We start from the raw sequence: 23,979 nt of genomic DNA, 5'->3' as shown, positions 1-23,979 counted from the left end.
TCGAGTCGGCGCAGGGAGGTTATTTTACCCCTGGATCCATCACTGCTGGGATCCTGTGTCCAGTTCTGGTGCCCACCAGTCGAGAAGGATGTTGACGAATTGGAGAGGGGTCAGAGAAGAACCAGGAGAACGGCTAAAGGGTGGGAAAACCTGCCTGAGAGGGAGAGAGTCCAGGAGCTCGATCTAGTTAGCGTCACAGAGAGAAGGTTCAGGGGTGACTTGTTCCCTGGCTATCAGTACCTCCCGGGGGAACAGATCTTTACTAACCGGCTCTTCAATCCAGCAGAGGAAGGTCCAACACCGTCCAATGGCTGGAAGCTAACGCTAGACAAATGCCGACGGGAAAATAAGGTGTAAATTTTGAATAGTGAGTGTAATTAACCATTGGAGCAATTTCTCCAGGGTCATGGCGGATTCTCCATCACCGACAATTGTTACATCAAGATTGGCTGGTTTTCTAACAGCTCTGGCCTGGGGCTACACGGGGGAGGGGAGTCAGAGACGCTGATCACAGACATCACTTCTGGCCTTGGAATCTACAAAAACCTCCCCGAGAAAAATGTGTGTGTGTGGCAGGGGGGAATCACAAAAAACGTGCAACATGCATGGAAAACGTTTGCCATCCTGGTGAAAAATACTCACCAATGTCCCTTTGTTTCAGTGCATGCGGTCAGGGGAAGTGGTGCACTGCTGTGGTTTTCTTCCACCCCCCAAAAAGTGAAAGAATCAGCGAAGCTTGAAATGATTTGCTACGTTTTGGCCAGCTCTAGGGTGACCAGATGTCCCAATGTTATAGGGACAGGCCCGATTTTGGGGTCTTTTTCTTATATAGGCTCCTATTACCCCTCACCCCTGTCCTGATTTTTCACATTTGCTGTCTGGTCACCCTACTTCCAGTGGGCTCCTCTCCCCCCTGCTCCTCTGGCCCCACAAGGGGAGGAGGGGCTGATAACGCCCCTTAAGGACAGAGGATCAAACCAATGTGTCCATCTAGCCCTGTATTGCGCCGGCTTTGCACAAGATCACATCCATGGACCCTCTCTGTGCCAGGCGTGGGGTTCCTGTAAAAACAGCCCTGCCCCCGACCCCAGAGGGGCTAAATCTCAGTGCCAGGCCCCATCTTAACAGCTCCTGCCCCAGAGTGGCCATGTCTAGCGTCGGATGAGGGATCCGTGTATAAACAGCCCCTGTGGCCACCCCAGAGGGGTCACATCTCAGCCCCACGTGAAGGGTTCCTGTATAGAGGCCCCCACCCCAGAAGTGGTCGCATTTCTGCACTGGGCGATGGGTTCCTGTATAACCAGCCCCCACAATGTACCCTACCCCAGAGGCAGCTGTTTTTAGGCCCAAGGGAAACGAAAGATTTTGATAATTAAATGAGACACAGGCCTTGATTTATTTCAGCCCTTAAAACTGGCTCACCCGCAACGTGAGGCCACTGGGCGAGAACAGTGGAAATGCCATGGTGGCGCTGTGCCCGAATCCTTAATTCAGCAGATAGGGTTTGAGTTTTCTCAGTGCTCACAAATCCCATGACGTGGCTCGGCTTCCTCGCTCTTCGGCTGGATCCTGCCTAGAAACTTGACCTCGAGAGCCTCATGCAGGTTCTAGGAGTCCCCCACTTTTGAAAATGTGGGCCTCAGGGTTTTAAAGGATCTGCCCAAATGTCCCCGTCCTTCCCTTCCTCCGGTGCTGGGGTTTCACAGCTTTCCTCCTCTTGAGAATCGCCATGGAAGAACGTACCTGGGGGGCGAGATTTCTGCTAGCAGGGCTGAAGCCAGAGCCATTCAGGCTTAGAAATAAGGGGCGCGTTTTTCACAGGGTGGGGGGAATTCAGCACTGGAGCAGCTCATCAGAGGAGAGGGTGGCATCTCCACCAGGAGGAGGCGCTAATTCAAGCTTGGCGCTAGCTCGACAATCAAATATGGGCTGGCTGCAGGGAGCTCGGAGTGGAAACTGGCCTGGGCGGACCCACGTGGCCCCTGCATCTAGGCAGGGAGTTTCTGAAGGCACCATCTTCAGCTCCCTTGGGGAGACGCCGGGCATAGCAGAACTCAGCATCGCGTTTGTCACCCACGTCACCTCTCCGGTTCTGCAGAGCCCAGCAGCCACGTGCCCCTTGCCTTGTCCTGTCGCAGCGCATGGGTCTGGGACCAATGGGGCATCCCCTTGCCCCGTGGAAGACGGATGCTGCTGGGAGAGTTACCGGTGGCTGTGGGCGGGCGGGGACCGAATTCCCTGGCCGAGGGCAGGATCTCTCTGCTCATAGCAGGCTCCTGGGACAGTTTCAGCCCCACGGCTCCATCCCCAGAGCCATGTAAACTCATTTCCCGCCCTTCTGTTAAATCCCATTGGCAGATCACACCCTGTGGCTGTTTCTGCTTGCCGGAGAGTGGCCCATGGGCGCGAGGGAAAGACGTCCGTTGTGAGACGCGACGGGATTGACGGGGTGGGTTGCAGCTGCCTTTCGAGCGGTGGTTTGCTGGCCGGAAGAGGCTCATTGCACCTTGCTGGGTGGGCCAAGTGGGCCGTGGGGCGTCTGAGGTGTCCCAAGTCTCCTACACCTCCAAGCTACCAGAGCTGGCCCGGCCCCACGAGCTCACTGAGCCAGAAGAGCCGGGCTCGGGCGCACGGCTGTGGCTACAAGGAGCTCAGCTGATGGCTAGGTGTGGGGGCAGGGAAGGAACACTTTTGGGGGGGGATTGCCTTTCTCTGCAACATGGGGGGGCGTCACCTCCTGGCACCATCTGGGCATCTCTCATCTAATTAATTCCTTGCCACTGCCAGTGCCTTGGGCACGGGTGGCAGCTTGGCCTCGGCTGTTCTCTGCTTGTTGCCTCCCGAGAACTAAGGTGTTACAGCCTGTAAGGACAGCAAGGCCGGGCACGATCCCCAGCGTTGGGCTCAGTGGGCTCAGGTAGGCGAATCTCTGGCTGAAATTTGCTCGCCCCATCCAGCCTGGAATCTAGGAGACTGTGGTCATGGTAGGTCCCACGTGCCGGTGATCTGTGGGCCTGGAACCCGGAGCCACGCGTGACAAAGGAGCGAAAGGCTCTGAACTCGACCAGCTGAAATTGAAGAGAGCCCAGCACAAAGTCCGTCACTTGGGAAGGCAAAATCCAACGCCCAGCTCCGCACTGGGGCCTAGCCGGCTGCAGGGGGGGGCACCCGGCTGGAAGGAAGCCGGGGGGCAGAGCAGGTCACACTGCCTAGCAGCCCCCAACGCAGCTGCGGAAAAGGCTGTGCTCAGTAGGGGCTGGGTTAACAGCAGCGTCGGAGGTCAGACACGGGGGGGTCCTGGTCCCGCTGCGCTCGACAGGGAGTCTCAGCTCCAGTTCCTGCACCGCCCTTTGGGAAGAACAAGAGGCCAGAGGCGAGCGACTGAACCGAACGGCGGGTTAGAAACCTGGTGAGGGTAAACCCACTGGGCAGGGTTTGTCTCGAGAGGCCCGAGCGGGGCCCTGAGCCCAGCTGGCGACAAGGCCGGGCCTGGTACAAGGAAGCCAGGGGCGGATGGTTCTCCATGGAGCTCGGACAGGCGGCGAAGGGCTGAATCCGCAGCAAGGGGGCGTGAGCTTGGATACCTGGGAACTGTCCAGCTCTGGGGGCGGCTCCGCTCTGGAACAGGCTCCCGTGGGGCTGGGGGGTCCCAATCACCGGAGGGGTTTAGATGGGTCAGGCGAGCCCCTGTCCGAGATGGGCTGGGGGCACTTAGCCCTGCCCCACTGTGGGGTGTGCGTGTGTGAGGTGCCTCCTTGCGGTCCCGTCCAGCTCCACCGTGCCTGGCTCACGCCAAGAGGGGGCTGCGTCCGGTCCCATCGGCGATGCCAACACATGGGCGTGACTAGGGGCTGCGAGTGGAGTGGGGGGGGAGGCCTGGCTTCCTGCAGCATCCCGGGTCCCCCGAGCTTTAGGGAGTCTGGGAGCTGCGGTAGCCAGGAGCATAGCCCAGCGTGGCGCCAGTGGAGCAGCGATTACCCTGAGAGGCACTGGATCCTCGCAGAGTCCCCCCTAGCCTGAGCCCTGAGGCCCACACTCTGCTCTCGGCCACCCCACCCTGGGGGGCCCCCATTGGAGGCCCCCTGGTGGTGTGGGGTTGCTGACCCCCACAATGCCAGCGGCTGGTGCTCAGGGAGCAGCACCAGGCCCATGTCACCCGCACCGTGCCAGGGGCGGCGGCTGCCCCTCTGCCGGAGCACTCAAGGGCCACACTGCACTTTGGGACCCCCAGGGGGCAACCAAGGCCCCGGGCACAGGCATGTTCTGCACTGCTCCGGGGGCGGGGCCTGGCCCCACAGGGAGACAGGGAAGGGAACCCAGGAGTCCGGCCTCCCAGGCGCCTCCCCACCCCAGGTCCCACCACTGGAACCAACCTGGGGATAGAGCCCAGGAGTCCTGGCTCCCAGCCCCCGCTCCCTACCCAGAGCATGGGGCCCGTTGGGCCAGAATCTGGGCCTGTTGGGAGCCGGGATACCAGGGTAGATGGGCCCTTGCTGTGAGTTCCACCTTCCCCACCCCGGCCAGAGGGAGCCTCAGCTCACCCGTCTTCCCCCCAAGCTCTCCTGTTGCCATTCCTGCAGCCAGCACCCCCAGGCTCCCTGCCCCGGGACCCTTAACCTGTGGCTCGGACCCCTCTCCGGAGCCTCCCAGCCAGGCTTCATCAATGGGGTCCCCTGCAGGACGGTTCTGCGACCCCCTGGCCCTTCCTCCCTCCCCGGTGCCCAGCCAGCCCCAGTGCCAACTTGCACCAGGATGCGGCCGCAAAGCCGGTTCTCTGAGCCCATGGCTGTCACCGCATCACCCGCCTCACGGCACTGGCTGGGCAAGTCTCACCTGACTCCCCACCCTGGTATGGGCCTTGGTGGCCCCTCTGGTTCTCAGCCTGGGGCACAGCATGGCTGGCTCTCCAGGGGGAGGGATCCTTTGGGCTCATTTTGGTGGCTGGGTTAGGGGAGCAGGCACTGGATACTGACACCGAATCCAAGACACCTCGGGCCGGAGGGGGATCTCGCTCAATGCCAGGCCCCCGTGCTGAGGCAGGGCCAAGCCAACACTTCGGTACAGCAGGCCCCACCGCAACCACCAGGGGCTCCAATGGGGGGACCCCCGAGACGGCGTGGCTCAGAGAATGGCCCCCGGCAGTGATGAGCTATCAAAATATTAACAACCAGTTCCCTCCTCCTCACTCCAAGAGGGGGTCATGTCCCCCGCACCCACCCAGGGCTCCTGCCCCATCCAACCCCCACATTCCTTGACAGCCCCCCCGGTACCCCTACCCAATCCACCCCCCTTCCTTGTCCCCTGACTGCCCCTTGCCACCCCATCCAACTCCTCTTCTCATTCCTGATGACCCCCCAGAACCTCTGCCCCATCCAACCACCGCTTCTCTCTGTCCCCTGACTGCCCCTGGAATCCCTACCCCTGACTGCCCCCCACCGCCCCATCCTGCTCCTTCCTGACTGCCCCCCCGGGACCCTTGCCCCCATTCAATCCCCGTTCCCTGCCCTCTGACCGCCCCGACACTAATCCACCCCCCCAACTCCCCTGCCCTCTATCCAACACCCCCTCCCTGCTCCCTGCACCCTTACCACGCTGCCTGGAGATGGGGGCTGTCCTGGAGCCGCTCAGCCGGGGCTGAAGCCAGGGCGCCGGGTCAGAGCCGCACCACCCGGGGACAGGGACACAGTCGGGGTTGCGGTCGGGGGCCAAGTCGGAGCCGTGCAGCACCTGGAGCCCTCCTTGCACCCTTGGCCCCCTTCCTCAAGCCACTGCTTCCTTCTCAGCCCTCCCAGGCTTCCTGCGCACACAGCTGATTTGCGGGAAGCCGGGGAGGGGAAGGAGAAGCTGGGGGAGCGTTCGGGGAGGAGGCAGAGGCGGAATGAGGTGAGCTGGGGCTGGGACAACCGGTTCTAAAAGGGCTTCTAAATTTAACAACCGGTTCCTGCAAACCGGTGGGAACCGGCTCCAGCTCACCTCTGGCCCCCAGGGCTCATCCCGGGATGCTGCGGGAAGCCAGGCCTCCCCCTCAAAACGCTCACAGTCCCTCCACTGCTGGTTCCTTCTGCGGTGGGACGGGGTACAGCCCCGAGCGCAGGGGGATCCCAGGCCATGGTTGGGCACCTAGAGCTACCGTAATACATCTAATACACAATGTACGGCACCTAAAGCAGTGGGGTCCCAGGCCATGGCTGGGCACCTAGACCTACCGTAATACACCTAATACACAATGTACAGCACCTAAAGCAGTGGGGTCCCAGGCCATGGCTGGGCACCTAGAGCTACCGTAATACACCTAATATACAATGTACAGCGCCTAACACAGTAGGGTCCCAGGCCATGGTTGGGCACCTAGAGCTACTGTAATACACCTAATACACAATGTACAGCGCCTAGCGCAGTGGGGTCCCAGGCCATGGCTGGGCACCTAGCACTACCGTAATACACCTAATCCACAGTGTACAGCGCCTAGCGCAGTGGGGTCCCAGGCCATGACTGGGCACCTAGAACTACCATAATATACCTAATACACAGTGTACAGCACCTAGTGCAGCGGGGTCCCAGGCCATGGCTGCGTGCCCAGAGCTACCGTTATACACCTAATAAATATGCATCCATGGTTTTTAATATCAGTTTCATCTGTACAACACCAGGGAAGTTACGTCAACAGCAGGAGACAGGGGTTGAGTTTGATAGACACACACGCACCCCTCCCCTGCCCCCACACCAGTCCCCTCCCCCCTTTCCCAACCAGGACCCAGCAGCCCCGGGGTCTCCGCCAGCGCGGGAGGGAGGAGGAGTGAATTTGTGCCAATGGGGGAGAGAGACGTTCCATTGGGGGCGGGCGGGGGGCAGCACCAGGTGTGACCAGGGTGGCTCAGCCCTGGCTCTGCCTCTCAGGGGTTAGAAAATTATATATCTATATATTTATATGTATTTATAGCGCTGTGTGGTTATAAAATAAAATGGTAGAGGAGGAGTTGGCGGGGCTGGGCATGGCCAGCCTCTGGTAGGAGCCACCCGCTGCTTTGCCTAGGGTCCTGGCTCTGCCCATGGCCCAAAGCGCAGGGACCCCTGCGACACCCCCTTTCCAGGGTGCAGCAGCCGGGGTGGGTGTTTGCCCTGCTTGGTGGCTCCCTGCCCCCCGCAGAGAGGTGCCAGCGAGATGGAAGGAGCTGCAAAGGAGCTGGGGGTACCCTACCCCACTGCCACTGAGCCAGGCCTGACTCCCCTCCCCACCTCATTCCCTACCCAGAGCCAGGATAGAACCCAGGAGTTCTGGCTCCCAGCTTCCCCACCTCCCGCTCTAACCACTAGACCCCACTCCCCTGCCAGAGCCAAGGCGAGAACCCAGGAGTCAGATAGATAGAGGAGTGTGAAACACAACGAGCTGTGAGTGGGTTGGAGGGATACGCTAGACCGGTTTCATTTGGGGACCCCGAAACATTTCGAATGGAGGTGCAGAGCCCTTTGGAAATCCTAGCCATGGTCTGTGGACCCCCATGAGAGAGAGAAAGCCCCTGAGACAGACGGACATGGGTGCATATGAGGAGAGACAGACAGGCAGAGAGAGGGATGATGGGTGTAGACAGGGTGAGACAGCCAGTGTGGGGATAGAGAGCGACAGGTGAGTATGGGGATGGATGGACAGATGGATGGATGGGGATGGAGGGAGGGAGCAAGGGACAGAGGGATGAATGGGTATGGATATGGAGTGAGGGACAGATGGATGGTTGGGGATGGAGGGAGCAAGGGACAGAGGGATGAATGGGTATGGGGAGGAAGGGATGGATGGGTACAGTTATGGAGTGAGGGACAGATGGATGGTTGGGGATGGAGGGAGGGACAGATGGATGGAGGTGTATGGGGTGGATGGAGGGAGGAAAGGAGGGATGGATGGATGGATGGTGGTGTCTGTATGGGGATGGCTAGAGAGGAACGGATGGATGGACAGGGATGGAGGTGTATGGAGGGAGGGATGGATGGAGGGACAGATGGAGGGATGGGGATGGATGGAGGGAGGAACAGATGGAGGGATGGGATGGGGATGGATGGAGTGAAGGACAGATGGATGGAGGGAGGGAGGGATGGAGCGAGGGAATAGGGTGGATGGATAGAGGGAGGGACGGATGGAGGGATGGGGGTGGGTGGATGGAGGGAGGGATGGAGTAAGGGGCAGATGGAGGGATGGGGTGGATGGAGTGAGGGACAGATGGAGGGATGGGGATGGAGGAAGGAACAGATTGGGGGGTGGATGGATGGAGGGAGGGATGGGGATGGATGGAGTGATGGACAGATGGAGGGATGGGGGGTGGATGGATGGAGGGAGGGGTGGGTTGATGGAGTGAGGGATAGATGGATGGACGGGGATGGATGGAGTGAGGGACAGATGGGTATAAACTGGACACTAGGAAGTTTAGACTTGAAATTAGATGAAGGTTTCTAACCATTAGAGGAGTGAAGTTCTGGAACAGCCTTCCAAGGGGAGTAGTGGGGGCAAAAGACATATCTGGCTTTAAGACTAAGCTTGATATGTTTATGGAAGGGATGGTATGATGGGATAGCTTAATTTTGGCAATTGATCTTTGATTATCAGCAGATGACTATGCCCAGTGGTCGGTGATGGGATGTTAGATGGGATGGGATCTGAGTTACTACAGAGAATTCTTTCCTGGGTGCTGGCAGGTGAGTCTTGCCCACATGCTCAGGGTTTAGCCATATTTGGGGTTGGGAAGGAATTTTCCTCCGGGGCAGACTGGCAGAGGCCCTGGAGGTTTTTCACCTTCCTCTGCAGGGTGGGGCATGGGTCACTTGCTGGTGGATTCTCTGCAGCTTGAGGTCTTCAAACCACAATTTGAAGACTTCAATAACTCGGACATAGGTTAGGGGTTTGTTATAGAAGCGGATGGGTAGGGTTCTGTGGCCCGCTTTGTGCAGGATATCAGACTAGATGATCACATTGGTCCCTTCTGACCCTAAAGTCTATGAGTCTATGAGATGGAGAGATGGGGGGGTGGATGGAGGGAGGGAGGGAGGGATGGGGATGGCTGGAGTGAGGGACAGATGGATGGATGGGGATGGCTAGAGTGATGGACAGATGGGGATGGATGGACAGATGGAGGGATGGGGGTGGATGGAGGGAGGGAGGGATGGGGAAGGATGGAGTGACAGACAGATGGAGGTGTATCAATGGGGGGATGGATGGATGGATGGATTCGGATGCATGGAGTGATGGACAGACGGAGGGAGGGAGGGAAGAGTAGCCAGCCAGCTAGCCAGAATATTTGCTGCAGCTCCTGGCGTGTCTGGCCGTGGCTCTGAGCTTCCCACCCACATGGGGCTGCTCCTGTGGCTAGTTCAGGTTAGAACAGAGCCGCCCCCTGGGCCATGAACTTCTGACCAGCTGGGTTAACCCCCAGATCCAGCCACTAGGACCTGTCTGCCCTGTGGAGAGTTCGCTGTGGCAGACCTGCCCCACCCCGTGGTCTGAGCCCCAGGGCTGGCCCCACTCGAGGGGAGGCAGCCCCACTGCACAGCCAGCTGCCGCCCCACCCCCCGGCCCTGATTACCAGCTCCACACTGGTGCCAGGACGCCCCAGGGCCCATCCTGCCGGGCTGGGCACTGCAGAGCCGCCTGGGGGCTTTGCCACCGAATCGTGGCACAGCTCCTGGGTCCATCTTGGGGCCTGGCCTGCGTCCACCCTGCAAAATGGGGAGTTGGGGTGGGGGGTCACCAGCCCCCCAGCATTAGTCTCCAGTCCCGGGGAGCGCCACATGGGTGGGCGGAGTTCCTGTGGCACGAGTGCCGGCTCCTGCAGAGAGCACCTCCTTCAGACGGCGATGGCCCCCCTCCAGCGGGATTCAGGTCCTGGCCAGGCCCAGCTCCAGGCGGCTGTGTGGGGAGGGAGAAGCCTGGGGTGCCCCTGGCCGTGTCGAGCCCTGGCTGGGTGCCACTGTCCAGACGCCGGCTGGGGAGTCAGTCCGCAAGTATCCCAGCCTGCACCTCTGGGCACAGTCAGCCAACGAGACCCACCAAACTCCCCCCATCAATCCAGGGGAGCACTGGGAGCGGGCTGGGTCCAGGATAGCGCTGGGGGTCTCGCCCCCTCGGCAGTGCCAGGTCCAGCAGCCTCTGCCCAGCGAGGAGTCCGTGGCCCATCAGCGGGGGCGGAGGAGGTTCCCCTAAATCGGGAGGGGCCAAGATGTCCTTCAGCAGGGCAGGGTGGTCACCCATGGGGGCCACTGAGACCTAGGTTTCTGCATGGAAACGGGGGGCCACCACAGAGGGCCTCCCCCTAACCTGCCTCCTACCCCAGTGGATACACGTCACTAAGGGGCCTGCCTCCCAACCTGCCTCCTACCACAGTGGATACACGTCACTAAGGGGTCTGCCCCCCAACCTGCCTCCCACCCCAGTGGATACGTGGCACTAAGGGGCCTGCCTCCCAACCTGCCTCCTACCACAGTGGATACATGTCACTAAGGGGTCTGCCCCCCAACCTGCCTCCTACCCCGGTAGTTACGTGGAAGTAAGGGGTCTGCCCCCCAACCTTTCACCCTCCTGGTGGATGTGTGACACTAAGGAGTCTGCCCCCAACCTGCCTCCCAGCCCAGTGGACACATGGCATTAAAGGGTCTGCCCCCCACTCCGGTGGTTATGTGGCACTAAGAGTCTGTCCCTTCACCTACCACACACCCCAGTGGTTCTAAAGGGGTCTGCCCCCAACCTGCCCCCCACCCCAGTGGATATGTGGCACTAAGGGGTCTGCCCCCTACCTGCCCCCCACCCCAGTGGATATGTGGCACTAAGGGGTCTGCCCCCAACCTGCCCCCCCCTTCAGTCTCCCCCCACCCGTCTCTCCCCCTCAGGGGTCCTTGTGGCCCAGGGCGGCCAGGCGCTCCAGCTTGTGGAGGTGCCGGTGTTTCTTCAGGCCGTAGGTGTTGGCGAAGGCCTCGCCGCAGGTGCTGCACTTGAAGGGGTGCCCGCCCTGGTGGGTCTGCACGTGCTTGCTGAAGTACTTGGGGTCCTTGAAGAGCTTGAGGCAGGCGGAGCAGCGCAGGTCGCGGCGGGCGCTGTGGGCCCGCTGGTGCCGCAGGATGGACGAGAGGTAGAAGAAGCTCTTGCCGCAGAGGTCGCAGCGGTACACCTTCTCCCCCAGGTGCACGCGCTGGTGCTCCAGCAGGTTGGAGCGGTAGCGGAAGGTCTTGCCGCAGGTCTGGCAGCGCTGGGGCCGGGCCACCACGTGGAGGCGCTGGTGCTCGGCCAGGCTGGAGGACTGGGCGAAGCGCTTGTTGCACAGGGCGCACTTGTAGGCCCGCTCGCCCGTGTGCACCACCTTGTGCTGGCGCAGGTACCAGGAGCGCAGGAAGCCGCGCCCGCAGACGGCGCAGCGGTAGGGCCGCTCCTCGGTGTGGCAGCGCTGGTGGCGCATCAGCAGGGCCGCCTCCCAGAAGCGCTTGCCGCAGACGGAGCAGCTGAAGTGGCGCTTCTGCAGGTGGCTCCGGCGGTGCAGCAGCAAGTCGTAGGCGCCGGCGAAGCTGCGCCCGCACACAGCGCAGCCCAGCGTGCGCCGCACCAGGTGCACGTACTTGTGGGTCACCAGTGCCAGGAAGTGCTTAAAGCTCTGCCCGCAGATGCCGCAGGTGAAGCGCTCCCCGCTGGGGATCATGGGGTGCTCCTCGGACGGGGCCACCAGGGAGGCCAGGCCAGCGGCAGCGGCACCGGCCTGCGCCTCCCCGGGGAGCCCGTTCTCCAGGCAGCCGGCGGGCCCGGGGGGCGGGGCGGCCTCGGCACAGGCCCCGTCGGGCAGCAGCCGCTCGGGGGCCGTCTGGTGCACCAGCTTGTGCCACATGAGGTTCTCGATGAAGCCAAAGCACTTGCCGCAGGCGTCGCAGGCGTACGGCTTGTCGGCCATGTGGGCCTCCTTGTGGCTCATAACGTGGAAGAGATCGGGGAAGCGCTCGCCACAGTCAGAGCAGCCGTAACTCAGCCCCTCGGCGGGCAGGGCGCCGGCGGGCCCCAGGGCGCAGGGCAGCTGCAGCCGGTGGATCTGCTTGTGGCGGGTGAGGCTCTGCGGGTAGCCGAAGACCTTGCCGCACAGCTCGCACTTGTAGGGCCGCTCCCGGGTGTGCACCACGTGGTGCTTGGTGAGGTGGAAGGACTCCCGGAAGCGCTTGCCGCACACCGAGCACTGGTGCGGCTTCTCGCCCGTGTGGATCCGCTCGTGCCGCTTCAGTGTCTCCCGCCGGCCGAAGCCGCGCCCGCAGATGCCGCAGCAGAAGCTCTTGCCGGCCCCCAGCAGCAGCGGGTGGGGCCCCAGCAGCGCCGCATTGCCGAAAGCCGCCTTGGCCTCCCCCTCGGTGTGGGGGGCCTCATTGGGGAGCAGGAAGGGCCCCTGGTAGGCGGCCGGGGCCGAGTCGGCGGCCGGGGCGTCCTTGGGGGGGGCGGCAGCCCCTTCGTGGAGCTGGCGATGGCGCAGCAGGCTCTGGGGCGCGGCGTAGGCCTTGCCGCAGACGTCGCACTTGTAGTCGGGGCGCGGGCCGGCGTGGGAGGCCTGGTGCTTGAGCAGGTAGGCGGCGTCCCGGAACTCCTTGCCGCAGACGCCGCAGGGCACCCGCAGCAGGGCCGAGTGGGTCTTGACGTGGCGCTTGAGGCTCTCGCGCCGGTTGAAACTCTTCTCGCAGACGGAGCAGCTGAAGGGCCGCTCGCCGGTGTGGATGATCTGGTGCTGGTGTAGGTGGCTTGGTTTCTTGAAGACCTTCCAGCACAGGGAGCAGGTGAAAGGGCCGTCGGGCTGCGCCGGGCCGGGGCTGCCTTCTCCGGCCGGCTCGGTGCCCCCGGCCGGGGCTGGTGGCGGCAGGGGGGCGGCAGCCGCCGGGCCGGCCTCAGGCGGCTCCTTGTGGCAGCGCCGGTGGCGGATGAGGCTGGAGATGTGGTTGTAGGTGCGGCCGCAGGTGGAGCACTCGTACGGCCGCTCGCCGGTGTGCACCAGCATGTGCTGCACCAGGTGGGACGACTGCTTGAAGGATTTCTGGCACACGCCGCAGGGGAAGCGCCGGTCGATGAAGTACTTCAGCCGCCGGAAATAGTTCTTGTCGTCTTTCCCGGCCGGGCTGTCGGCTGGGACCGCCGGGGCTGGGGCCGCGCCCACCCCCCGCTTGAGGCTCCCGAAGAGGTGCTGGTGCCCCGAGAGGTCCACGATGCCCCACTGGGGGGCGCTGAAAGCCCCCGCCCCGTCAAAGAGTGGCGGGGTGGCAGGCACGGCGGCGGTGCTGTACTGCTGCGGGGGGCCGGCGCTGGGCTCGGCTTTCTTGGGCTGGGCGACGCCGGAGGCGGAGGGGGCAGGGCCCTCGGCTTTGAAGTCCTTGGGCTTGGCGGGGGCGGGGCGGTCGAAGTGGGGGGCGCCGGCGGGCGGCGGAGGATACTCGTAGGGGGGCTGGGGGCAGGGCAGCGAGGCCACGGCCTTGGCGTGCTCCTGGTTGTAAGCCTCCATGGGCTCGAAGCGCTGGTGGTTCAGAAACTCCAGGAAGTCGAAGGGGTAGCTCTGGAAATGGACGCCCTCGTCGCTCGCATTCGCTTCCATCTCCTCCGGGGAGGGACACTGCCGGGAGGGGGCAGGGAGGGAAGCGGGGGGAGGTTAGAGCAGGGTCAGGCTGCCTGCCCCACCTGGGACCCCCCCCCCCAACACACTCCGAATGCCTGAGATCAATTCACACCAGCCTCTGGGGTGGGGGCAGGGACCCTTTGCCCTGCGCTGGGACACAGCCCCTCAAGGGGCGGGGATTGGTTATACGGGGACTCCTCGCCCTGCGCTGGGACACAGCCCCTGGGGGGGGGGGGGGGCAGGGACTGGTTACATGGGACCCTTCACCCTGCGCTGGCATACAGCCCCTGGGGGGGGCGCAGAGACTGGTTACACGGGGACCCCTCGCCCTGCGCTGGGACACAGCCCCTCGGGGGGGGGCAGGGACTGGTTACACGGGGATCCCTCGCCCTGCGCTGGGGGACAGCCCCTCGGTGGGGGGGGGACTGGTTACACGGGGACCCCTCGCCCTGCGCTGGGACACAGCCCCTCGGGGGGGACTGGTTACACGGGGACCCCTCGCCCTGCGCTGGGACACAGCCCCTCGGGGGGGACTGGTTACACGGGGACCCCTCGCCCTGCGCTGGGACACAGCCCCTCGGGGGGGACTGGTTACACGGGGACCCCTCGCCCTGCGCTGGGACACAGCCCCTCGGGGGGGGGGACTGATTACACGGGGACCCCTCCCCTGCGCTGGGACACAGCCCCTGGGCGGTGGGGACTGGTTACATGGGGACCCCTCGCCCTGCGCTGGGACACAGCCCCTCGGGGGGGGGGGGACTGGTTACATGGGGACCCCTCACCCTGCGCTGGGACACAGCCCCTCGGGGCGGGGGACTGGTTATACGGGGACCCCTCCCCTGCGCTGGGACACAGCCCCTCGGGGGGGGGCAGGGACTGGCTACACGGGGACCCCTCGCCCTGCGCTGGGGGACAGCCCCTCGGGGGGGACTGGTTACAGGGGGACCCCTCCGCTGCGCTGGGACACAGCCCCTCAGGGGGGGCGGGGACTGGCTACACGGGGACCCCTCCGCTGCGCTGGGACACAGCCCCTCGGGGTGGGGGGGGGGACTGGTTACACGGGGACCCCTCGCCCTGCGCTGGGACACAGCCCCTCGGGGGGGGGACTGGCTACACGGGGACCCCTCCCCTGCGCTGGGACACAGCCCCTCGGGGGGGGGGACTGGTTACACGGGGACCCCTCCCCTGCGCTGGGACACAGCCCCTGGGGGGGGGGACTGGTTACAGGGGGACCCCTCCCCTGCGCTGGGACACAGCCCCTCGGGAGGGGCGGGGACTGGCTACACGGGGACCCCTCGCCCTGCGCTGGGACACAGCCCCTCGGGGTAGGGGGGGGACTGGTTACACGGGGACCCCTCCCCTGCGCTGGGACACAGCCCCTGGGGGGGGCGGGGACTGGCTACACGGGGACCCCTCCCCTGCGCTGGGACACAGCCCCTCGGGGGGGCGGGGACTGGCTACACGGGGACCCCTCGCCCTGCGCTGGGACACAGCCCCTGGGCGGTGGGGACTGGTTACATGGGGACCCCTCGCCCTGCGCTGGGACACAGCCCCTCGGGGGGGGGGGACTGGTTACATGGGGACCCCTCACCCTGCGCTGGGACACAGCCCCTCGGGGCGGGGGACTGGTTATACGGGGACCCCTCCCCTGCGCTGGGACACAGCCCCTCGGGGGGGGGCAGGGACTGGCTACACGGGGACCCCTCGCCCTGCGCTGGGGGACAGCCCCTCGGGGGGGACTGGTTACAGGGGGACCCCTCCGCTGCGCTGGGACACAGCCCCTCAGGGGGGGCGGGGACTGGCTACACGGGGACCCCTCCGCTGCGCTGGGACACAGCCCCTCGGGGTGGGGGGGGGGGACTGGTTACACGGGGACCCCTCGCCCTGCGCTGGGACACAGCCCCTCGGGGGGGGGACTGGCTACACGGGGACCCCTCCCCTGCGCTGGGACACAGCCCCTCGGGGGGGGGGACTGGTTACACGGGGACCCCTCCCCTGCGCTGGGACACAGCCCCTGGGGGGGGGGGACTGGTTACAGGGGGACCCCTCCCCTGCGCTGGGACACAGCCCCTCGGGAGGGGCGGGGACTGGCTACACGGGGACCCCTCGCCCTGCGCTGGGACACAGCCCCTCGGGGTAGGGGGGGGACTGGTTACACGGGGACCCCTCCCCTGCGCTGGGACACAGCCCCTGGGGGGGGCGGGGACTGGCTACACGGGGACCCCTCCCCTGCGCTGGGACACAGCCCCTCGGGGGGGCGGGGACTGGCTACACGGGGACCCCTCGCCCTGCGCTGGGACACAGCCCCTGGGCGGTGGGGACTGGTTACATGGGGACCCCTCGCCCTGCGCTGGGACACAGCCCCTCGGGGGGGGGGGACTGGTTACATGGGGACCCCTCACCCTGCGCTGGGACACAGCCCCTCGGGGCGGGGGACTGGTTATACGGGGACCCCTCCCCTGCGCTGGGACACAGCCCCTCGGGGGGGGGCAGGGACTGGCTACACGGGGACCCCTCGCCCTGCGCTGGGGGACAGCCCCTCGGGGGGGACTGGTTACAGGGGGACCCCTCCGCTGCGCTGGGACACAGCCCCTCAGGGGGGGCGGGGACTGGCTACACGGGGACCCCTCCGCTGCGCTGGGACACAGCCCCTCGGGGTGGGGGGGGGGACTGGTTACACGGGGACCCCTCGCCCTGCGCTGGGACACAGCCCCTCGGGGGGGGGACTGGCTACACGGGGACCCCTCCCCTGCGCTGGGACACAGCCCCTCGGGGGGGGGGACTGGTTACACGGGGACCCCTCCCCTGCGCTGGGACACAGCCCCTGGGGGGGGGGGACTGGTTACAGGGGGACCCCTCCCCTGCGCTGGGACACAGCCCCTCGGGAGGGGCGGGGACTGGCTACACGGGGACCCCTCGCCCTGCGCTGGGACACAGCCCCTCGGGGTAGGGGGGGGACTGGTTACACGGGGACCCCTCCCCTGCGCTGGGACACAGCCCCTGGGGGGGGCGGGGACTGGCTACACGGGGACCCCTCCCCTGCGCTGGGACACAGCCCCTCGGGGGGGGCGGGGACTGGCTACACGGGGACCCCTCCCCTGCGCTGGGACACAGCCCCTCGGGGGGGGCGGGGACTGGCTACACGGGGACCCCTCGCCCGCTGCAGTGAGGGCCCGGTGGCAGGGGCTGCGCATTGGGGGGATCTAAGTCCCCGGCCAGGAAGGGGGTGTATGGAGGTTGGGGTCCATGGGGGACGGGGGGGGAGATGTGTACAGGCGGGGGGGTCACTTATCTTTCTTGCAAGGGGGGAGATTTATGAGGGACGGGGGGGTGACACGCCTGGCTGAAGGAGTTGGGGGGTACTGGGGTGGGGAGGGGCTGCGGGGGGCTGTATGGGGCGCAGGGATAGGAGACAGACCAGTACCGATGGGTGATCACTCACCTCGGGGGGGGCTGTGGGGGTGTCTGGGGCACACACGGGGGGGTCTATGGGGAGGGGCTGAGGGGGGCGATCGGGCTGTGGGGGAGGGGCGATCTGTGGGGGGCACACACATGGGGGGGTGCGGGGGGGTCACTCACCTCTGGGGGGCCCCAGCTCCGGGCGCGGGGGGCTTTGGGGGGGCCGGGCTCGGAGCCGGGGGGCTGCGGGCCGGGGGGGGGGGCGCTCCTGGATCCCAGCTAGGACAGGCCCGGCCGGAAGCGCCGCCCCCACCGGAGACGGAACCGGCCCCCCCGGCCCGGCCCCACCTCACTGGGGCCGCCCCACTTCCGCCGCCGCCGGGTCCTAGCGAGGGCCGCTCTGGGCGCTCCCCTCCCCCCCCGTCCCGTCAGCTGGGGGAGAACCCAGGCGTCCGAGCCCCCTCCCGCCACCCCGTAAGCGGGGAGAGAACCCAGGTGTCCGGGTTCTCCCGCACCCCACCACTCCCCACCCCAGATCCAGGGAGAGAATTCAAGAGTCCTGGCTTCCAACCACTAGACCTCACTCCCCTGCCAGAGCCGGGAGCGACCCCATTTCCCTCCTTCCACCCCCACAAAACCCCAGACTCCCCCAGTCTCTCCTCCCCCAGCCTGGTGTTCTGTGGGTCGTCCCCACCCCATGGCAGGGGCTCCGAGGGCACCACCTTCCCCCATAACAGGCTCCCTGGGGGTTACGGGGCTGGGATATTGGGCTAGTTGGGGCCACTTTTCCAGACTGTCTGTTCTTCTGGGGCTAGACCCACCCTTTATTTTAATTGAAAAGCCCTTTTTTGACAGCAAACGTTTTCCAGACAAACGTGTTGCTTTTGTGCCATTTTTTGCTGATTGGCAGGGGGTGGGGAGGGACTGAATTTTTAAAAATCAGATTTGATTTTTTTTTAAATGGATCATTTAATTTATTGTGCTTGTGTTTCAGAAATAAGGACTTTAAATCGAGAGGGAGATTTTGCACTTGTTGAAGTAATTAAAAAAACACCTATCAAAATGCATTTAGAAATCGTGTACCAAATGCAGACCCAGCCCAGATCCAGCAGAAGTGCAGGCTTGGCAGAATTTGGATTTTATTTTGTTCCACAGGCAACATCGACTTTTATTTTTAAGGCTACAGAGTGGTAGCAGTGTTAGTCTGTATCAGCAAAAAGAACCATCCAATGAAGTGGGTTTTAGCCCACAAAAGCTTATGCCCAAATAAATTTGTTAGTCTCTAAGGTGCCACAAGGACTTGTTCTATTTATGTTTAAGCATTTTTATCTATTTCAATTTTCACAGCAGTGGGGCATGATGGGATAAGGTCTCTGGCACAGGGAGGCCAGACAATAATTATTCAACAGCAGTAGCACTGATATGCAAAAAGTTAAATTGGTATAACCGTTAAAACACAAATTGTCAACATCACATGTTCAAATATAGAAAGCAAACAGCCTTAAGCCAACCTCTACGAAATTTTCAAGCAGCATTTTTCCTACTTTGCCTGGCTGTAAATTTCAATTATTATCAATGGAAATATTTTTTTCCTGTGTGTGCGCAGTGAAATTGACATTTACTGACATTGACCCACAAAAAACCCAAACTTTCCAAGCCTACATAAGAATATGAGAATAACTTTTATCTATCTATCCCCATCCACCCCATCCATCTATCTATCTATCTATCTATCCCCAGCCACCCCCTCTATCTATCTATCCATCTATCCCCAGCCACCCCCTCTATCTATCTATCTATCCCCAGCCACCCCCTCTATCTATCCTCTATCTGTCTATCCCCAGCCACCCCCTCTATCTATCTAGCTTTTTAGATGACAAACCTGAGGAACTGTCCCAGATTGATGTGTCATTAGAGGCGGTTCTGGAACAAATTGATAAATTAAGCAGTAAGAAGTCACCTGACCCGGATGGTATTCACCCAAGATTTCTAAAGGAACTCAAATAGGAAATTGCAGAACTACTTGCTGAGGTACGTAACCTGTCACTTATATCAGCATGTGTACCAGATGACTGGAGGATAGCTAATTTGACACCGAAAAGTCTCCAGAGGTGATCTTGGCAAACACAGGCCAATAAGCCTAACATCCATGCCAGGCAAATTAGCTGAAACTACAAGAAGGAACAGAATTGTGAAGACACATAGATGAACGTGATTTGTCGGGGAACAGCTTTCGTAAAGGGAAATCATGCCTCACCAATCTACTAGAATTCTTTGAGGGGATCAGCAAGCATGTGGACAAGGGGGATCCAGTGGATATAGTGTAGCTGGACTTTCAGAAAGCTTTTAACGAGGTCCCTCACCAAAGGTTCTTCAGCAAACTAAGCAGTCGTGGGACAAGAGGGAAGGTCCTCTCATGGATTAGTAACTGGTTAAAAGACAGAAAACAAAGGGTAGGTATAAATGGTCAGTTTTCAGAGTGGCGTCCCCCAGGGGTCTGTAGTGGGCCCAGTCCTGTTCAGCATATTCATAAATGATCTGGAAAACAGTGAGGTGGCAAAATTTGCAGATGATACAAAACTACTCAAGATAGTGAAGTCCAAAGCAGAGCTGCAAAGGGATCTCACCAAACTGGGTGAACTGGGCAACAAAATGGCAGATGAAATTAAAAGCTGATCAATGCAAAGTAATGCACGTTGGAAAACGTAATCCCAACTCTACAGACAAAATGCTGGGGTCTAAATTAGCGGTTACCACTCACGAAAGATATCTTGAGTCATTGTGGAGAGTTCTCTGAAAACATCCACTCAACGTGCAGCGGCAGTCAAAAAAGCTAAGCGAGTGTTAGGAACCATTAAGAAATGGATCAATAATAAGACATAAAATATCCTAATGCCACTATATAAATCCATGATATTCCCATACCTTGAATCCTGCATGCAATTCTGGTCACCCCAGCTCACAAAAGGTACATTAGAATTGGAAAAGCTGCAGAGAACAGCAGCAAAAATGATCAGGGGGCTGGAAAGGCTTCCATATGAGGAGAGATTAATAAAACTTGGACTTTTCAGCTTGGAAAAGAGGCAACTAAGGGGGATATGACAGAGGTCTATAAAATCATGACTGGTGTGGAGAAAGTGAATCAGGAAGTGTTATTTACTCCTTCACATAATACAAGAACTAGGGGTCACCCAATGAAAGTAAGAAGCAGCAGGTTTAAAACAAGCAGCAGGAAGTATTTCTTCACCCAACGCCCCATCAACCTGTGGAACTCACTGCCAGGGGAGGTTGTGAGGCCAAAAGTATAACAGGGTTCCAAAAAGAACGAGATATGTTCCTGGAGGACAGGTCCATCAGTGACTATTAGCCAGGCTGGTTAGGGATGCAACCCCATGCTCTGGGTGTCCCTAAACCTCTGACTCCCAGATGCTGGGACTGAACGACAGGGGATGGATCACTTGTCAATTGCCCTGTTCTGTTCATTCCCTCTGAAGCCCCTGGCCCCAGCCACTGTCAGATGACAGGATATTGGGCTAGATGGACCATTGGTGTGACCCAGTGTGACTGTTCTTATGTTCTTCTCTATCCATCTGTGCATCCCCATATATCCCCCCCATCTAATCTATCTATCTATCCCCATCCACCCCATCTATCTATCTATCTATCTATCTATCTAAAATAGCCCACAAAACTTATTTTAAACTTTTCTTATATCAGAAATACTCTTCTCCCAGATTTAACAGAAAAGCATGGGGTGCAGACTCCATTACCAGAGCCTGTAGAAAATTAAACGTTTAAAAAAAATTGATAAAAATGTAGAAGATGGTTTTGTTGCTTTAGTTTTTTAACTGGACCTATTCACACACACACACCCCTCCATTTTTCACTGATTTTCTTTTAAAAAGGAAACATACGTTTGTATTTTTTAAAAATGAAATCTGCCAATAGAAAATAATTTTTTTTAAATGATGGACAAATTCAAATGCCATCCAAGGAGTTAAGTGCTATGTGCCCAAACTGAGCTATCCAAAGAGGCGGTGAAGAGAAAGAAAATAAAAACCAGTAAAAGCTTGGAAGAGATTTGTTTTTAAATCAAAATTCTTGTGATTGCCAAAAATGTAAATTTTGCAAATTGGAAAATTAGCTATTTAAAAATTTTGGACTGATTTTTTGGGTGGAAATGGGTCCCCATGTGACAAATCTGACCAATCCAACATGGCAAAGAGGAAACAACAGAAACCAATAAACAAAAAACCTTGAACTGATTTTTTTTAAATAAAAAATGTTGGAGGTACAAAAAATTGTAATTTTTCAAAATGGAGTTTTCTAATAGCAAATGGTTTTATTATAAATGTGGAACACATGCCACAGAGAAATTAAACTGACCAACTTCAAACTGCCAAGAGAAGAAACTATAACAACCATGAACTCATTTTTTTTGTTTCTTTACCAAAAATTGTAATTTTGAAAACTAAAATTTTATGTTTATTTTATTTTTTTACGAAAATGATCTTTACATTTTGGACCAACGCCTCCCTGGGACCACACTGGCCGATCTGAACTGGCAATGAAAACGAACAAATAAATAAATAAATAACTCCACCCTGGAGAGATTTTTTTTTGTCAACAATTTTTCCTTTTGCAAAAATTGTAATTTTTACACGGAAAAGAATTTATCTGAACATTTTGGAGACTCAACAGAGCAACATAAAGTGGCATCGAGTGGCAACAATAATAATTATTGTATAGCACCAGTAGATTGCAAAGCGCTTCACAAAAGAGAGACTTTGACACAGGGAGAAATTGAGGCTCAACAGAACTCAGGTTTGCTGCAGCCCTGTGCAGTGCTCTTCCCACTAGGCCAGATTGCTCTGAAGAGAGTCCACTGTAAGACATGAAGCTGAAGGGGTCATCATGGGGGTCGTGGGTTGGATCTTAGATATTTATTTTTCTTTTCTTTTCTGTTTAATAATTCTAATATTTCTGGGTTCTGACCTACCAGCTTCTACTAATTTGTCTTTAAAAAAGGGAACAAAATCTCAATTTCAGAATTAAAAATATTCAGTTTAAATTCTCCCTTTAATTTTATTTCATTCACTTTAAAATGATTAATAATTTAAATCAGATTATTTTATTTTACTTAAAAATGTTAAAATGTAAAATTTTCAAATTTTTATTTTCACTTTTATGTTACATTTAAAATGGTTAAAATTTTAAATTTTATTTTTAATTTTTTAATTTTAATTTCAAAATTACAATTTTACATATTTTTTGATTTCCATTTTTCATTTTCATTTTCTTTTAAATATATTAAATATGTAAATCTTATTTTAATTTTTAATTTAGATCATTTACTTTAAATTTTATTAAATTTTTACATCTGATTTTAACAGTTTCATTTCTTTTCTATTTTAATTTACTTTACAGTTATTAAAAAGTTAAACCTTCAATCGTATTTCTTTGTAATGTTTTGCTGTGTCTAGTTTAATTTAGTTTAAAAATATTAACATTTAAAATCACTTTAATTTTTGGTTAAATTTTACTGCCCTGTACTTATAAAATATTTGATTTTTGATGTAACCATTGTTTTAAAAGTGATTTTCTTTTGTTAGAACCTCAATTCTATCTTAAAGAAGTATTTTTTTGGTCTGGGAATCTCCTTAATTAATTAAACGGTTTATGCCCATAAATCCAATTTAACAAAGTTTTTTGTCTGGGAATTCCCTTGTTTCTTGCGTCTCTCCCTGGAATGTACCATGTGTAATGAGCGGGGGTGGGGTGTCTCAGCCTTGCTGTGATGTGGGTCCTTGCCATGGGATCTACCATGTGCGGTGAGTTGGGTGTGATCTCAGCCCCACCCTGGGGCATGGGTCTCTTCCAGTCATTTCTGGGGGCTGCCAGGGTCCCCCAATTGCACAAGCGGGCTAACTGGGGGCTGGTTTCAGGGTCAGCTTTGTGTTCCCCAGAGCTTGATTCCTCGGTGCATTTCCAGAAGTGGAGCCACAGCTGGACGAGTCATCCCCCTATCCCCAACCACACAGCGCCCCTACCACATATCCACCGCCCTCAAAATGAACCATCATTCTCCTGCTTTTTCTTATTACCCCTCCCCGCCCCTCTGATCAGATCCATGGACCCATCTACCCTGGTATCCTGCCCCCTCTCTGCACCCCAGATCAAACCTATGGGCCCATCTACCCTGGTATCCTGTCCCCCGGATCAGACCCACAGGCCCATCTACCCTGGTATCCTGCTCCCTCTCTGCACCTCGGATCAGACCCACGGGCCCATCTACCCTGGTATCCTGTCCCCCGGATCAGACCCACAGGCCCATCTACCCTGGTATCCTGCCCCCTCTCTGCACCCCGGATCAGACCCACGGGCCCATCTACCCTGGTATCCTGTCCCCCAGATCAGACCCACAGGCCCATCTACCCTGGTATCCTGCCCCCTCTCTGCACCCCGGATCAGATCCATGGGCCCATCTACCCTGGTATCCTGCCCACCCCCCCAATGGGCACCCCTGCTCCCTCCGCCCCCCAAAAGGAGTTCGCAGACGGCCACACAGAGCCAACATCTTTATTGGGTCCGCTGGGTGAGTGTCTGGGACAGCCCCTTAGTATGACATTGTGCAACCCCCAGACACAAGCATTCCCTTCATATGCCCCCACCCAGATACAGATGTTCCCTCCTCCCCCATCCCTGGAGGGATAGTGCCTGGTGGGGGGATAGCTCCTTCCCCGGTCCACTGAATCCCCAGAGGTCATGGTATTACGCAGGGTGGTCAGTAGGGGGGCAGCGGCCCTGATCCCCAGCCTCACTCCATCCCTCCAGGACCCGGCACAATCCAGGGGTCCCTGCCCCCAACTCCCTGGGATCCTAGTGCAGCTGGGGGGGGGCTGACCCCCAGAATTGCTCCCTCCCCAGTGACCCCATCTCCCAGGGACACCCAACTTAATTCCACCACTGAGGGCCCCCA

The 23,979-nt window shown here is 58.9% G+C and overlaps 1 protein-coding gene across 1 annotated transcript; it reads right to left on the bottom strand.

The window, feature by feature from the left end:
- Nucleotides 1-7,631: 7,631 nt before the first annotated feature.
- ZNF865 (zinc finger protein 865) lies at nucleotides 7,632-17,247 on the bottom strand. The gene is made up of 2 exons (XM_050927447.1): nucleotides 17,181-17,247; nucleotides 7,632-13,598 (listed from the first exon to the last, which is right to left on the bottom strand). Exon 2 carries the CDS (start codon nucleotides 13,578-13,580, stop codon nucleotides 10,863-10,865), a length of 2,718 nt encoding a protein of 905 aa, XP_050783404.1. The 5' UTR covers nucleotides 13,581-13,598; nucleotides 17,181-17,247; the 3' UTR covers nucleotides 7,632-10,862.
- Between the last annotated feature and the right edge of the window lie 6,732 nt (nucleotides 17,248-23,979).

The sequence above is a fragment of the Gopherus flavomarginatus genome, chromosome 18 (assembly GCF_025201925.1).
Source record: "Gopherus flavomarginatus isolate rGopFla2 chromosome 18, rGopFla2.mat.asm, whole genome shotgun sequence".
NCBI lineage: Eukaryota > Metazoa > Chordata > Testudines > Testudinidae > Gopherus > Gopherus flavomarginatus.
The sequence above is the reverse complement of the archived record's forward strand: the minus strand, read 5'-3'. Positions and strand labels throughout refer to the sequence as shown.

What these genes read in the sequence shown, in the direction of transcription:
- ZNF865 (XM_050927447.1), bottom strand. Translation starts at nt 13,580, where the DNA reads ATGGAAGCGAATGCGAGCGACGAGGGCGTCCATTTCCAGAGCTACCCC.